Source organism: Purpureocillium lilacinum, assembly GCF_023168085.1.
Source record: "Purpureocillium lilacinum CBS 284.36 DNA, scaffold_2, whole genome shotgun sequence".
Classification (NCBI taxonomy): domain Eukaryota; kingdom Fungi; phylum Ascomycota; class Sordariomycetes; order Hypocreales; family Ophiocordycipitaceae; genus Purpureocillium; species Purpureocillium lilacinum.
In genome coordinates, this window is record NW_027072112.1 from 4,438,646 (window position 1) to 4,451,978 (window position 13,333).

General features: G+C 60.8%; 5 protein-coding genes across 5 annotated transcripts; 2 read left to right on the plus strand and 3 right to left on the minus strand.

The window, feature by feature from the left end:
- Positions 1 to 4,069: 4,069 nt before the first annotated feature.
- Positions 4,070 to 5,822, minus strand: PLICBS_003097 (uncharacterized protein; the record flags this gene model as incomplete). Its single annotated transcript, XM_018322830.1, has 4 exons — positions 4,070 to 4,363; positions 4,423 to 5,436; positions 5,494 to 5,568; positions 5,631 to 5,822. 4 exons carry the CDS (start codon positions 5,820 to 5,822, stop codon positions 4,070 to 4,072), a joined length of 1,575 nt encoding a protein of 524 aa, XP_018178060.1.
- Positions 5,823 to 7,505: 1,683 nt separating this feature from the next.
- Positions 7,506 to 8,312, plus strand: PLICBS_003098 (mRNA turnover and ribosome assembly protein; the record flags this gene model as incomplete). The annotated part of the gene is made up of 2 exons (XM_018322831.1): positions 7,506 to 8,176; positions 8,240 to 8,312. The coding sequence occupies 2 exons, from the start codon at positions 7,506 to 7,508 to the stop codon at positions 8,310 to 8,312; spliced, it is 744 nt and encodes a 247-aa protein (XP_018178061.1).
- Positions 8,313 to 9,138: 826 nt separating this feature from the next.
- PLICBS_003099 (uncharacterized protein) lies at positions 9,139 to 10,696 on the minus strand (the record flags this gene model as incomplete). Its single annotated transcript, XM_065600150.1, has 5 exons — positions 9,139 to 9,818; positions 9,899 to 9,904; positions 10,084 to 10,189; positions 10,241 to 10,368; positions 10,423 to 10,696. The coding sequence occupies 5 exons, from the start codon at positions 10,694 to 10,696 to the stop codon at positions 9,139 to 9,141; spliced, it is 1,194 nt and encodes a 397-aa protein (XP_065456222.1).
- A 340-nt stretch (positions 10,697 to 11,036) lies between these two features.
- PLICBS_003100 (mitochondrial 54S ribosomal protein mL43) lies at positions 11,037 to 11,560 on the plus strand (the record flags this gene model as incomplete). Its single annotated transcript, XM_018322833.1, has 3 exons — positions 11,037 to 11,075; positions 11,126 to 11,208; positions 11,269 to 11,560. 3 exons carry the CDS (start codon positions 11,037 to 11,039, stop codon positions 11,558 to 11,560), a joined length of 414 nt encoding a protein of 137 aa, XP_018178063.1.
- Positions 11,561 to 11,844: 284 nt separating this feature from the next.
- On the minus strand, positions 11,845 to 12,870 carry PLICBS_003101 (triosephosphate isomerase; the record flags this gene model as incomplete). Its single annotated transcript, XM_018322834.1, has 4 exons — positions 11,845 to 11,876; positions 11,929 to 12,531; positions 12,607 to 12,677; positions 12,833 to 12,870. 4 exons carry the CDS (start codon positions 12,868 to 12,870, stop codon positions 11,845 to 11,847), a joined length of 744 nt encoding a protein of 247 aa, XP_018178064.1.
- Positions 12,871 to 13,333: the final 463 nt, after the last annotated feature.

Below are 13,333 nucleotides of genomic sequence, written 5' to 3' on the forward strand. Positions count from 1 at the left end.
CAGCGTCCGTCGTCGCAGCCCTCGGAGCCTGTCTCTCGCATTGGCCGACGTGCCCGCCGCGTGCTGGCGACCCAAGTTGCGAACGGGCAGGTGAGGTTGCGTCGTGCCAGCATCGCTGCAACCCTGCTCTGCCCGCGCGGAGCTCGCAGCTTCAACGGGCATGGCACCACGAGACGAGCCTCGAATCTCCGTCTCCCGATCTCTTGGCCTTTTCGATTCACCCGCTGCGAGGACCGCCCGCCGCTGCCATTTTTAAGCCATCGCGTCGTCGCCGACCCACCACGGCGGCCGTGTGTGTGTCGGCCGACACACCCTTTTGGCGCACACCATGCCGACCCCCTGCTGGTCTCCCGAGGCCAAGGGGTGGGCGTTTGCTCTCTGCTTTCTCTGAGCAGGCCGCGCTGGTCCGCCCGTTGCCTGCCCGTCCCTGGGTGAGTCGAGCCCGACGAGGCGGCGGCGGCGGCGTCCTCACTCCCGACCGGCCGATACGGGGCACTGCTTTCCGCGTGGTCGGGTCCGCCTGGCTCTGGCCGGGCAGGCAAGCAAGCCGCGGGTCGGGGGCATCCTCTGATCGACTGCAGCGCGAGTCAGAAAATCAAGCATTACCTTGCCAGGAACCTGCAGTGAGCCGAGAGCGCAGCCACGGGACGCGGCGGCGAAGCTGGCTCTCTCCGCGCAGATGGGTGCCGCACAGCGCATGTGAACTGCCTGTTGTGTAATCCGACTTGATTGCGAAACATGGCAGCAGGGACGCCGTGAACTCTACGCCATCCATTCCCGACGTACCAGCCGAGGACCTGCCGCAACGGTGCGACTTGCCTGCGCGTCATGCCGTGACGCGACGAGGGCCACCAGATCGTACCAAGCCGCATTGGACCGAGTCGAGGACGCCTCCTTTGGTTCTCCATCCGTCCTCTGCGGCGCGGATCCCAGCGGGAATGTCTTCACGGGTATGCTGTGTAACAGCTTCTCGCTTGCACATGCCTACGAGCGACATAACGATGTCTGGTCTCTGCCTCGCTAACCCGCTGCAATGTGATGTCAGCCGCTGTGTGGTTTGGCAGATCTGATAACAATGCCAGCGCTCGTCCCTGTCTTCTTGGCTCCCGGTTGTGTGAGCCGGAGAGGCTCACGCCATCCATCTTGGCAAGATTGCCCTGGGCGAATCTGTCTGGGCAAGTTGATCGGCACGTCCCGCCATCCCAGCCAGGCTCGATTCCAGGGCCACCAAAACGGTTTGCGCTCCCGGCCCCCCAAGATTACGTACATCCAGTCGCCTGGCTCAGGGATTTGCGCCCTCGCGCGTCAGACCGCTGAATGTTCCATGGATGGCCCAAGTCGTCGGGCCACCAGGCGCGCCAATTGACCGCACAAGGGATGCCACACACGCCCCCCCCGCTGAGGCCCAGCCATTACGCTCACTGGCGTGTTTTGCCCGCTTGAATGCTCTCACTCATCGTCACAACCAGGCTTCTCACATAAGCATCGACTTTTCGTCGTGCTGCGGAGATTGTGGTGCAACTCAGGCCTCTTTGCTCTGCTTTGGCCATGATTCCTGAGCGGTATAGGAACAATAAGAGCTAAGCAGACTGTTAAACCTTCTCCTGTCAAGGTGCCTCAACAAGCCTTCCCCAGCCCACGCCGTCTCTGGGGCCCCGCCCGGTCCGCGTTGGAGACTACGTCCGGTTCCAACGCCTGGTCCACCAGCAGACAAAGGAACCTTCTGCGTCGTTTCTTCCGCCGTCGACGAAGCTGCTGGACCCAAGCGGGTGCTGTACCCTGTCCGGGCGGTCGACCGGCTTCAACGGGAGCTTGGGGCCTTGGGATGATGGACTGTGCATACCCTCAGGCCAAGCCGCCGGGTGAGCCCTCTGGCCGAGAGGCATGCTGTGTTGCTTCTGTGCCACCATGTTCCACGCCGAGAATACGGATGACGCAACAAGAGTTTACAAATCCAATAACCCGATACACGTCTCAATTCTAGCGACGGTACCCTTGTCCCAGAAGAAAGAAAGGGTCATGATGGCCTCGTTGGAAATCCGCGCCGACTCTTCCCTGGCCCGCGAGATCCAAATGTCCTCATCGGCCGTCATCGGCGAAGTGCGCAGCGGGGTCAGGGCTGGAGCTGAAAAATGGCGGGCTCCACTGCTTCCAGAAGAACTCGCCGTTGAATTTAGCGACGAGACTATAGATGTGGACTGCAAGCGCATACCCATACAAACCACGGACACGAGGACGGGTTTGGATTGTTTTGCGACGGTCAGCTCCGCCGCCGGGCGACCATCCGCAGCCACCGCCACCCCGCTTGCTTCGTCGCCCTCGACGTGTGCCCAGGCAACAGGCTTGCCATGCTACCTGTTGGCTGCAGGACCGAGCAAGCGCGCGCCAGAAACGACACCAGAAACGAACCAGCGGCCTGCGTTGACTCCGCGGGCTGGCGGCGGCTCGCATTGGCTGGCTTATAACAAACCTCCGCCTGCTACCACATCTCACATATGCAGTCCCGCGGACTGTGTTCGCGGCGGCGGCTGTTGGCTCATTGAGAGAAGCATCCACCAGATGCTGTATGTACTGTACTTGCAACAGTAATGGCAGCATTGGCAGCCTCTTTTTGGTCAGTCCAGGAGCCAACTGAGAGGGCCACAGGGTGTATGCCGGCGTAACTGTTCTCGTATATTTCACCTGGATATGGCCCCATCAGCAGGACAAAAGGTCCCTCGTTGAGCCGTCTCGGAACCCACGTGTCTTGAAGAGTCAGTCAGCATCATCATGCACATACGAAGGGCAACACGTGCTTAGTATGGGCATCGTATTCGCGCATCGTGAAGTTCGTATACAAGGACAAGGACATGGTCAAGGACAAAGACAAGGACATGTCCCCGGCTGCCAGTCGGCGCGTCGCCGCTGCCCTCAAGCCGTGCATCCATCCCTTTCATCATGGCACCGGGAACCCGGGTCTCTGCGATGCTCTGTGCGTGCCCTGCTCGGATGCTCCCTCCCTCCCCTCCCTCCCTCCCTCCCGCGCCATGCAGCTGGCCCGTGATGTTAGTCCTCCTCACTGTACTTCGTAATGCCCTAACTATTCCCCCTTTTCGTCCCGATCGTCTCATGCACGGGGCAGCGCATGTGCGTGCCGCTTACTCACTCCTCCTCCTCGTGGTGGCCAAGCTTAGACGGAAGCCATGTGACTGACTGACTGACCATGTTGTTGGGACGAGATTCGACAAGAGAGACTCACGAAACCACCAACCGCAGCGACACAACAGCCAAAGCTCCGGATTGGAAGCGTGCTTGGTTTTCCACGCGGCAAAGTGACATGTAGCATGTAGCATGTACTGTACATCAATTACAGCCCTTTGCAATCAGGGTCGGCCAATCTGATATACATACTTGGTCCTTTTCCTCCCCCGCGCCGCGTTCGGCCCCGACTTCTTCTCTCCCTCGCCATAACGTACAGGCGCACAAGACCGCAGCTAACAATACGTTCTCACAGCTCGCATGACGGACAACCCAGCCTCAACTCTGCTTCCAGCCGCGCCAATGCTACTTGTCGCTTCTTCTCTTCGTCATCATCCCTCATACCCAGTAAGGAAATATACACATGTCTCTTTCCCCTCTCCCCCGCCGTTCGACCCCGCCGCCCCTTTTTGCTCTCCATCGCATGCTTCACGTTGCCCTGCGATATCATTAAGGAGCGCCGTCGCAGCCATCGACTGGACGGCGCGTCCAGACGACACTCCAGAGGGCTCGCCAGCCCAGGTAACAAATGCACATCAAGCAGCGCAATGCAGTGAGAAAACAAGACCGAGAATCAAAACCCGATGCAATCCCGACCTTGGCGCCGGCGCCGGCTCCAAACATGGCTCCGGCCCCAACTCAAAATAACTCCGATTACCCACCGTTCTTCCCCCGCTGCCTCCGTCTGCCGTCCGGAGTGTGTGGGAGTGGTCGTCCCGTCATGTCCAGAGCTCTCATCCCGACGTCGGGAGACGCACGGCCGGCTGGCCGCTCCCGTTCCTCAACTGATGCCCGCCTAGTTCACGAGCGCTGTAGGCCTTGTATGCTTCACCTAGGCATTGTTCGCCTGCGAGCCGCCGCGAGTGCGGGCGATACCACCACGGCCACGGTTCTGGCCAGAGTAGTTACCACGCGAGCCCTGACCGCCGCCGCGCTGGCCGTCGAAGCCACCACGTCCGCGGCCCGACGCATTACCTCGGCCAGATCCGTAGTTGCTGCCGCCGTAGGCAGTCGACTTGGGGCGGCGCGGCTCCACGACGATGTTCTCGCCGTTGACAACATGGGGGTTGGAGGCGACGGCGGCCTGGTAACCCTCGATGGTCTTGTACTCGACGAACGCGCAGTTCTGGCGACTGGTTAGCGGCTGCATCAAGTTGTTTTTCGTGCACAATGGAGCGTCCATACCTTCTGGCGGTTGATGTCAAAGTAGGTGAGCTCGCCGTGAGCTGCCAGGGCGCTGCGGAGGTCCGCATCCTGGACCTTCTCCGTCACATACTTGACGTAGCCCATCGTGCCCTCCTTCTCGACGATGTTGCCAGAGATGGACTGGGGTCGGTTCTGGCGCTTCGAGTCAGCGCCGGCAGTCTGCCATCCAGACGCCTCCTTAGCAGGAGCAGCCTCGGCGGCGGGAGCCGGGGCACTGGTTTGCTGGGGAGCAGCAGCAGCGGGGGCAGCGGCCGGAGCGGCAGCCGGAGCAGGGGCCCGGCTCTGGGTCTGGGCCGGAGGCGTGGCCGTCTTGGGGAGGGGAACGACGGGGCGAGGACCGGCAGCAGCGGCGGCACGGCTGGCCCAGGTCATGGGCTTCAGAGGCGCGGCGGGCTCGGCAGGGGGAGCAGGCTCGGCCGGGGGCGCCACAGGCTTCGTAACGGGAGTAGGGCTCGGCTCATGGGGGGTCTCGACCTCCTTGACATCCTCCTCGGCAAGCTCACGCGCCGTGGCATCGGCGTCGGCGGCCGGGGCGACAACCTCGACCTTGGGCTCGGGAGCCTCCTCGGCAACCTCGCCGCCGTTCACGGTGACGTCGGTCTTGGTGGCCTCCTCAAGCTTCTGGTCAACGACGGCGGCATCGAGGTCGGCAGTCTCTTCCTTGACAGCCTCCTTCTCAGGCTCGGGCTCGGCCACAGAGGCGGCAGCGGGCTCAGCGGCAGCCTCGGCAGCGGGCGCCTCAACGGCGGGCTCGGTGGCCTCTTCCTCGGTCTCCTCATCGATGTACCTCAGAATATCGTTGAGGACAAAGTAGCCCGAGGGCTGTTGAGCCAGAACAAAGGTCTGGACAAACTTCTTGGGCTCAGCCGCCTTGTTGGAGGTCTCACCGATGACCTGGATGACAATATTCTCGAAGGACGCCTGCGAGTCGACGTTGGAGACGCGGACCTTGCAGTCGTGGAAGTCGAGCTGCTTGATGCGCTCCTGGATAGCCTAGAAGGGGGTTAACAAATGGCTGACAAAAGCGGTGGGAATTGGGTGAACACGTACCTGACGGCCAACGGAAACGTTTGCCACCTCTGCCTCGAGACCGTAAACGAACTGGGAGCGTTTGCCGTAGAAGAGCTGGGCACCAACGCGTTAGCTGAGCCGCAGATTAAAGTGAATGGGCAGACCGGATAACATACGTGAAGCTTCTCGGGCGACTTGCTCAAAGTGGTGTAGTACTGCTCGACGAAGTACCAGCCAACCTCATCCTTGGACAGGTTGCTGTTTCCCGCGGCGTTGGCGGCGGCGTCAACCGGGCCGGCGGTCGCGGGGTACTGCTCGGCCGAGACCTTGTACTGCTCCTGCTGAATGAAGCTGCCGTTGGTGGCCATCTTGTCGTTCTGGAGGAGCTGGACTAGGTTGAAGGAGCGTGGGGATGCGCAACAGGAATCAGATGCTGGCGAAGAAGGGCGCACAAAACGCGTCGACAAGGGGTATCAATAGGGGAAAGGAAGATGATGTGCGGACGTCTGAGCCTAGGGACTCGTGGCGTAAAGCAGGGCCGCTGTGTGCCTTGGAGAGGGCGGAGGGCGGAGGAGGAGGACGGGGAGGCGGTGGTGCGGTTGCGGTCGTGGTCGGCACCCGATGACACAGGTGCAGCAGCGAGGCCGGGAGAAGCTGGCAGAAGCGGCTCGGGAGGAGCGGATGTCGCGGATGGAGAGGCGAAGGGAGAAGCACGCAGACTGATGGCGGAAAGGAGGGGGCCTCTTCGTGTGATGCTCGGGAGGATGGAGAGAGGGAGGAGGGTTGCTGAAGTGCAGTGATGCCGCAATGGGTTGTGGTGCGTTGTTGGGAGGAGGTGAAGGAAGCAGGAAAAAATAACACAAATGGCCTGGGCTGGGCTCGGGCGGCGGCGGCAGGTAACCGGTTAGGTAACTCTGGGGGCAGGCGAACTGGGCAAGTGGTGGTGGCGGCGGCCGAGCTAGCGGGGGCCATTGGGACTACAGCGCGGGACGCACTAACAGGCAGGTACCTACGTGCCTAGCGGGCATCCATCCTCTCCAGCCCAGCCTGCCCAGAGGTGCTCCTCAACTCCGGGCTGCGTGCCCGGTGGTGCTTGGGGGTCGCTCCCGTCTAGTAGTGCTCTCCTGGTCCGTGCGCCCTTTTTGCAGCAAGCTGGGGTTCGCGCGTGCGAAGTTCGGAGCGGAGCGAAAACTGGCCCCCCTGGGCCAAGGTTCCCTTTGGCCGGCGCGCGCCATTGGATGAGTGTGGCGCCGCATGCCGCTGAGAAGATCAGCCTCGGGGGGGAGACGAAGCAGTTCCTCCAGGCGCTCCAGGGCATTGCACGCTACCGAAGCCGCAAGATCGTCGTCGTCCTGCGATCCATTGATCTATCCACGGATGCGATTTACACACTGCCGAGCCACGTCGAGGCAGGACGGCAAGGAGCTGGCTGGTTTGGATAACCCTTTTGCCTTTGTTTACTGACAGAAACATTTGGACTGCCTGGCGCTTTGACACCCAAACCGTCCGATGTTTGCTTGGCACCCTGGTGTGTCGCAGCGCCTGTCTGCCAATTGCACGGCATCAATTGGTGATGATGGTGCATATTGATGTACTTGTATCAATCGTGATGTTCTGTTACTGCGTAGCCCGGTGATCAATCGTGCGCAGTAACAACCGGTAGACGGTGAGCACCCGCAGCAGCGCACTTCACTGCTACGAACGGTTTCCCGGGCCCCTGGACCCCTGCACTGCAGCCCAAACCGGCCGCCGCCAATTGAGACTGCGGGGTCTCCCGTCCAGCTCCAGAAAAAAAGTTGTGTCCGCCGCCTCCAAAATTTTCCACAATCTTATCAGCGAAAACGCCCTGCGCCCGAAAACCACCACGGACGGCCGACACACCCTCCTCGCATCCGCATTCCACCACGCAACGCAGCGACCCGAGCCCGCCGCCCCGATTCATCGCTCGTCGCGCACGATATAAGGGCCGAGGAACCAGCCGGGAGACTATCCGACTAAAGAAACCAAAAAACCCCGAGTCGAGAGGGAACTGCGCAACCGCAACCGCAACCATGCCCAAGTCCAAGCGCGCCAAGGTCTACCACCTCACGCAAGTCTCCAAGAAGACGCGCGAGCAAAAGGACAAGCTCTTCCAGAATATCCGCGATGCCGTCCCCGAGTACCAGCACTGCTTCGTCTTCAGCGTCGACAACATGCGCAACAACTACCTCAAGGACGTCCGCCGCGACCTCGCCGACAGCCGCCTCTTCTTCGGCAAGACCAAGCTCATGAGCAAGGCCCTCGGCCAGTCCCCCGCCGAGGCCGTCGCCCCGGGCATCGAGGACCTGACCCAGTACCTCGCCGGCACCGTCGGCCTGCTGCTCACCAACCGCCCCGCCCAGGCCGTCCTCGAGTACTTTGAGGGCCTGACAAAGGTCGACTTTGCCCGCGCCGGCGTCACCGCCAACAGGTCCTTCACCATCCCCCCCGGCGTCGTCTACGCCACCGCCGGCGAGGTCCCCGCCGAGCACGACGTCGCCCTCGAGCACTCCATCGAGCCCGAGCTGCGGCGGTTAGGCGTCCCCACCCGCATGGTCAAGGGCAAGGTCGTCCTCGGCGACGAGAGCGGCGCCGGCGAGGGCTACGTCGTCTGCAAGGAGGGCGACGTCCTGGACTCGCGCCAGACGAGGCTGCTGAAGCTCTTCAGCGTCTGCCTCAGCGAGTTCCGCGTCAAGATTGTTGCGTGAGTACCCCATAGCTTGACTTGATCTTTTGGTCCCCTGGGCAATAACTAACCTTGGGGCAGGTACTGGAGTTCGGCGACCGGCGAGGTTACAGAGGTAGATCCCGCCGCCATGGACGGTGTCGAGGAGGAATGAAAGGACTACAAGCGCGTGGCATGAATGAGCAGAAAGGGAGAAAAGAAGGGATCTTGACACTGGCCAGAGCAAGAATGCTCCTTCATGGTCGGTTGACTTGGTCTCGGGCATGAGCTTTAAAGACGAGGATCTCGGCGTTCACGGTCATGGGACATACACACACTGGCGGGCACACAGTCATGTTTTCTCGAGCCCTGCCTCAGATGATGATAATACCTAGCATATTACACACCATCTACTGGCCGAGTCCATGTAGATACGACCCCCACGTACTGTACACCCCCCTTTGCATGGTGGACAAGGCGTCTATAGCAGCAGCATGCGCACACTCACCGTTGTCCTATACCTTACATAATGCATCGTCCGAAACGCGCTCTTTACTTTGGTCAGTGAGACAAGGGTGCCTTACCTCTGACCTTACCTGAGATACGCATTGCTTCATGGGCCATACACGGCCCAACCGTTTTGACCACTCTACCTACCCTGCAAAAGTACACGCAGAAAAACGACAGCACGCAGAATATTACCGCCCGTATACTTCCTTTCGTGACCCCAGCGACTATGTTGGGAGTCTAGCAATCGTCTTTGCTGGATGGGACAAGCTCCATGATGGCCTGTCATCGTCTTGGGTCTTCGTGACAGGCACGGAAACCCCAGATAAAGGGAGTAGGCGAACATGCTCATACCTCCTCGGTTGCAAAGCGCGTCGCAATATACTCGGGCGTACTGTTCTTACCCTTGCAACAGGTTGACAAAGATACTGTGGCAAACCACAGGTAGCATGTCGGGCAAGAGCTGACGCCTATTCGTTATGCCCTCTGGTCTCTCAGTAGCGTGGCATTTTCCGAGAGTCGTCGTAGCCGCCCCCTTCATATGCTCGCTTCCGGCTGTCGTCGTCCCGCGGCGGCCGGTCGAAGTCACGGCGGTCGCGGCCGCCACGGTCCCTGTCGCGGTCCCTGTCCCGATCCCTTCCATAGTCGCGATCACGATCGCGGTCGCGGTCGCGGTCTCGATCTCGGTCTCGGTCACGATACCCACCCTCTCGGCGACCAATTGGCTCAGTGTTGCTGCCAGTCCTACGGCCTGGATCACGGTCGCCGAATCGTCCGCCGCCAAAGCCGCCAGATCGCTCGGGCCGGTCATCGAAGCGAGGGCCACGGTCGTAGCCAGGCCCAGAGAAGCCGCGGTCACCATTGCGTCTGTCGAAACCTGGGCCCAACGGGGCACCCGAGGGCGGCCCGAAGCCGTTGCGGTCTCCTCCTCGAGGACCGTCAAAGCCACCGCGGAAACCGCCACGACCACCGCGGCCGCCGCCACGCCCTCGACCGCCGTCGAAGCCACCACGGAAGCCGCCTCTGAAGCCATCTCTGAAGCCGCCACGGGGGCCCATGGGCTGGAAGGGCAAGGCTTTGGTGTAATTGCGTCCGCCAAGACCCCCGCCCAGTCTCCGTGGCGTCCAGCCGACGACTGTGCGGCCACGCTCGACATCCAGCTTGACCTGTCTGCCTTTGATTCGATCACCATCGCAAGCTCTTACCGCAGCTGCTCACCGTCGCACAAAGCGACGTTACGTTAGCCATGCTTACCATTGCCTGGCGCGGTGTCCATAACAACAGAGGAGCGAGACGGGCAAGCTTGAGGGCCCTTTGTGTCTCGCGATGCATTTCAACGACGGGCAAGCCTGAGGGCCACATCGAAGTACGTGCATCGGTTGGGCGCTCATGTCTTTTGGTTCCTGAGTTCCAGGGAAGAGGAGTAGGGGATGGTTTACCTTGCATGTCCTTTTCGCGCTCAAACACGACAAAGGCATAACCTCTGTGAGGCTTCTTCTTCTTTCCGGGCTTCTCATGCGCATGGGTATCCTTGACGATTCGAATCTGGAAATTGTCAGCTGTGGAGCTCTGACGGGAGGTACGGTGAAGACGAACACGCTCAATGGGCCCGAATCGTCCAAAGTGCCGCTCGAGGTCGCGCTCATCGGCCTCGTAGCTGAGGCGGGCGACCACCATGGTCGACAGCGCATTGCCACGGACGTTGGGGTCTTCCTCTGGTTTGACTAGGCGGCAAAGGTCAGTCCGCGAAACAGAACACTCCAGCGGGTTTCGCCCACATTGTTTGGGACCCAAGGTAGCCAGCTCCTTGATCGCCTCCTTCTTGTCCTGCTTCTTGCGGTCGCGACGTTCGAGCCAGCTCTCGGTGGGTTCGGAGATTTCGTTGGCGTTGTACTCCTTCAGGTCCGAGAGGAATGCTCCGACTCCATCGATGTGGCGAGTCCGTCGCTGCTCGGGGCGCTTGTCGACGGCCTCGACCCATCGCAACGGGGGTCGCGGCGCGAAGAGAGCGCGAAGCTCGTGCGGGAGCTTCTCCGTCATAATTCCCGCCATGATGCTACGCCAGAGCCCTCTGCTGCGGGAGTGGAGATGGACTGGCGAGCGGTCGCAGGGCTGGCCGATGAAGGGAGGCGGCCGGGCTGGAGGCGCAGGTGATGGAGAGAAGCAACAACTTGGCGCGCGTTCTGGGGAAATTGTCGTGAGCTCCAAGTACTGCCTCGAGGCTCGAGTTTTGCCGGGGCTGTGCCGGCCCGGGCGCTAGGCCACTTCGGGGCAACCCCCAAGTGAGCTCGATTTTTTGATGCACCGCCTGGCGCGCCGGCCGACACCACGAGACTCTGCTGTTGCGTCGCATTCGGATCATGAGGAAATCGATTGACACGGCCAAGACACAATGACAGTAAAGGCACTGCGGGCTGTTTCAAGCGGCCAGGTAAGTCAAGTCGACATTAACCAGGCATGCTCTGTTCCTAACGGTCGCAGAATGGCGTCGGCGCCTTCATCCTCCAGTGCAAGAAGATGGACCTGCACTACTGCGACTGGGCAGGCAGCTCCCGGGGAATGAAGTGAGTGGAAACTCAGGCCCTCGCGATTGTGCGCCCTGTATGCTGACAGATATCTTGCAGCGGCTTCATCAAGTCTCTCCTCCCCAAGTTCGCCGCCGCCAACCCGCAAGTCGAGTTCGCCGTCTCCCCCCGGCCGGGCAAGCACCCCGTCATCATCGGACACTACATCAACGGACGCACAAAGCCGATCTGCGTGCGCAATCTGTCGCCATATGAGATTCTACAAAAAGTCGAGCTGCTGCGAGACGCGAGCGGAGAGAAGCTGAAGCGGACCAACAAGGCCGTGACGAGCGTGAAGCCGAGCGTAAGAGGCATCTGGTCCCCGTACCACGGCAAGGGCATGGTGGTCTAGGATCGAGGGAGAAATCGGCGGGAGTCCTGGCGCGATTCGTCGCTGCCATGTATGTTTACATGTATCAAGACGGGTTCATTTGCGAGAGCATAAAGGAGCAGGGCCGTGCAGACCTTGGTTTTGGGTCTAGCCACGGAAGCAAGTCGTTTACAGATATCAAAGCCACTTCAAAGCACAAACAAATCACAAGACGGTTCTCAAAAAGAGTCCATCAAATCATCATGGTGTCCAATTTGAAATGTCTTTCAGGTTCTATCCTTGTGCAACGGTCTAGACATGGAGGTTTACTTTTGGAGGCAGTTGACGATGTCGATGACTGAGAAAGGGGTCAGCACGCGCCAAGATAGGGAATGAGAGAAAGGACTCACAAGCAGGCTTGAGGGAAGCACCGCCGACGAGGAAGCCGTCAATGTCGGGCTGCTTGCTGAGCTCGGCGCAGTTCTTCTCGTTGACGCTGCCGCCGTAGAGGATGCGGGTCTCGTCGGCAACCTTGGCGCTGACGCCGGACAGCCAGTTGCGGATGGCCTTGTGGACCTCCTGAGCCTGCTCCGTGGTGGCAACCTTGCCGGTGCCGATGGCCCAGATGGGCTCGTAGGCGATGACGATGCGAGACCAGTCCGAAATCTTGGCCTTGAGGGCGTCAAGCTGCTTGGTGACGACCTCGACGGTGCGGCCGGCCTCGCGCTCCTCGAGGCTCTCGCCGCAGCACCAGATGACGCTGACGCCGTTCTCGGTGGCGTACTTGGTCTTGGAGGCGACGGTCTCGTCCGACTCGCGGAGGATGGTGCGGCGCTCCGAGTGGCCGAGGATGGTCCAGTTGATCTTGCTGTCCTTGAGCTGCTCGACCGAGATCTCGCCCGTGTAGGCGCCGTTGGGCTTGTCGAAGACGTTCTGGGCGGCGACCTCGATGCCGGAGCGGAGCGCCTCGCGCACCTGGAGCAGGTACAGGGCGGGAGGGGCCACGACGACCTCTGCGAGTTGCGGTCAGTAGTCAGGCCACCATGCTGGTCGACGCGGCGCAGGGGGGTGCCGAGGGCGGTACTCACCAACGGTAGCGTCCAGCGTGGCGTTGTTCAGGTTGTTGACAATCTCCTTGATGGACGACAAGGAGCCGTTCCTAGACTCTCCTCATCAGCATACGTTCGTCGCGGCCGAGCATTCCCTCGCAGCGTCGCGCCTCGCAGCCGTGATTTGCCGCGTCATGGACTGCCGCGGGGCAAGCTCGTGGAGGGGCACGGGCACGGCGCCGCGCGGGGCGGGGGGCAGGCGCACATCTTGAAGTTGCCGCCGACAAAGAACTTGCGCGCCATGGTGACGGAATGCGGAGCGGTTGTGAGTGTAGGTGGGATAATGGAATGATTGGCCGGGGAATTGCTATCGACGAGCTCGATGGCAATGCTAATGGTGGTGTTGATGGTGATGGGCGGCAGAGTAGGTTGACAGCGGACGGCAAAAGTAGCTCACTGAATTGGGTTTGGAGGGGTAAGGTAAGAAAAAATACACTGGGGCCTCCACTGTCGCTCCGGCGGACTCAAACACTTTAGAGCCTTACATCACCGAATTAGTACCGCGCACACAAGATCTTATCTTGGCTCCCGTCTGTTGCCGAGCCGAGCTTCCAGCTACTGTCGCCGGTCCGACCCGGTGCAACGCCCGCTACATCACCACATGGCACACTCATTCTGAATTGGTCTAGGCATGTCCATGAGCGTCAGGCTTGCTGACCGAAAGCCAAGCTCCGTCAAACTGGATACTCAATTTATTGACGGCGGA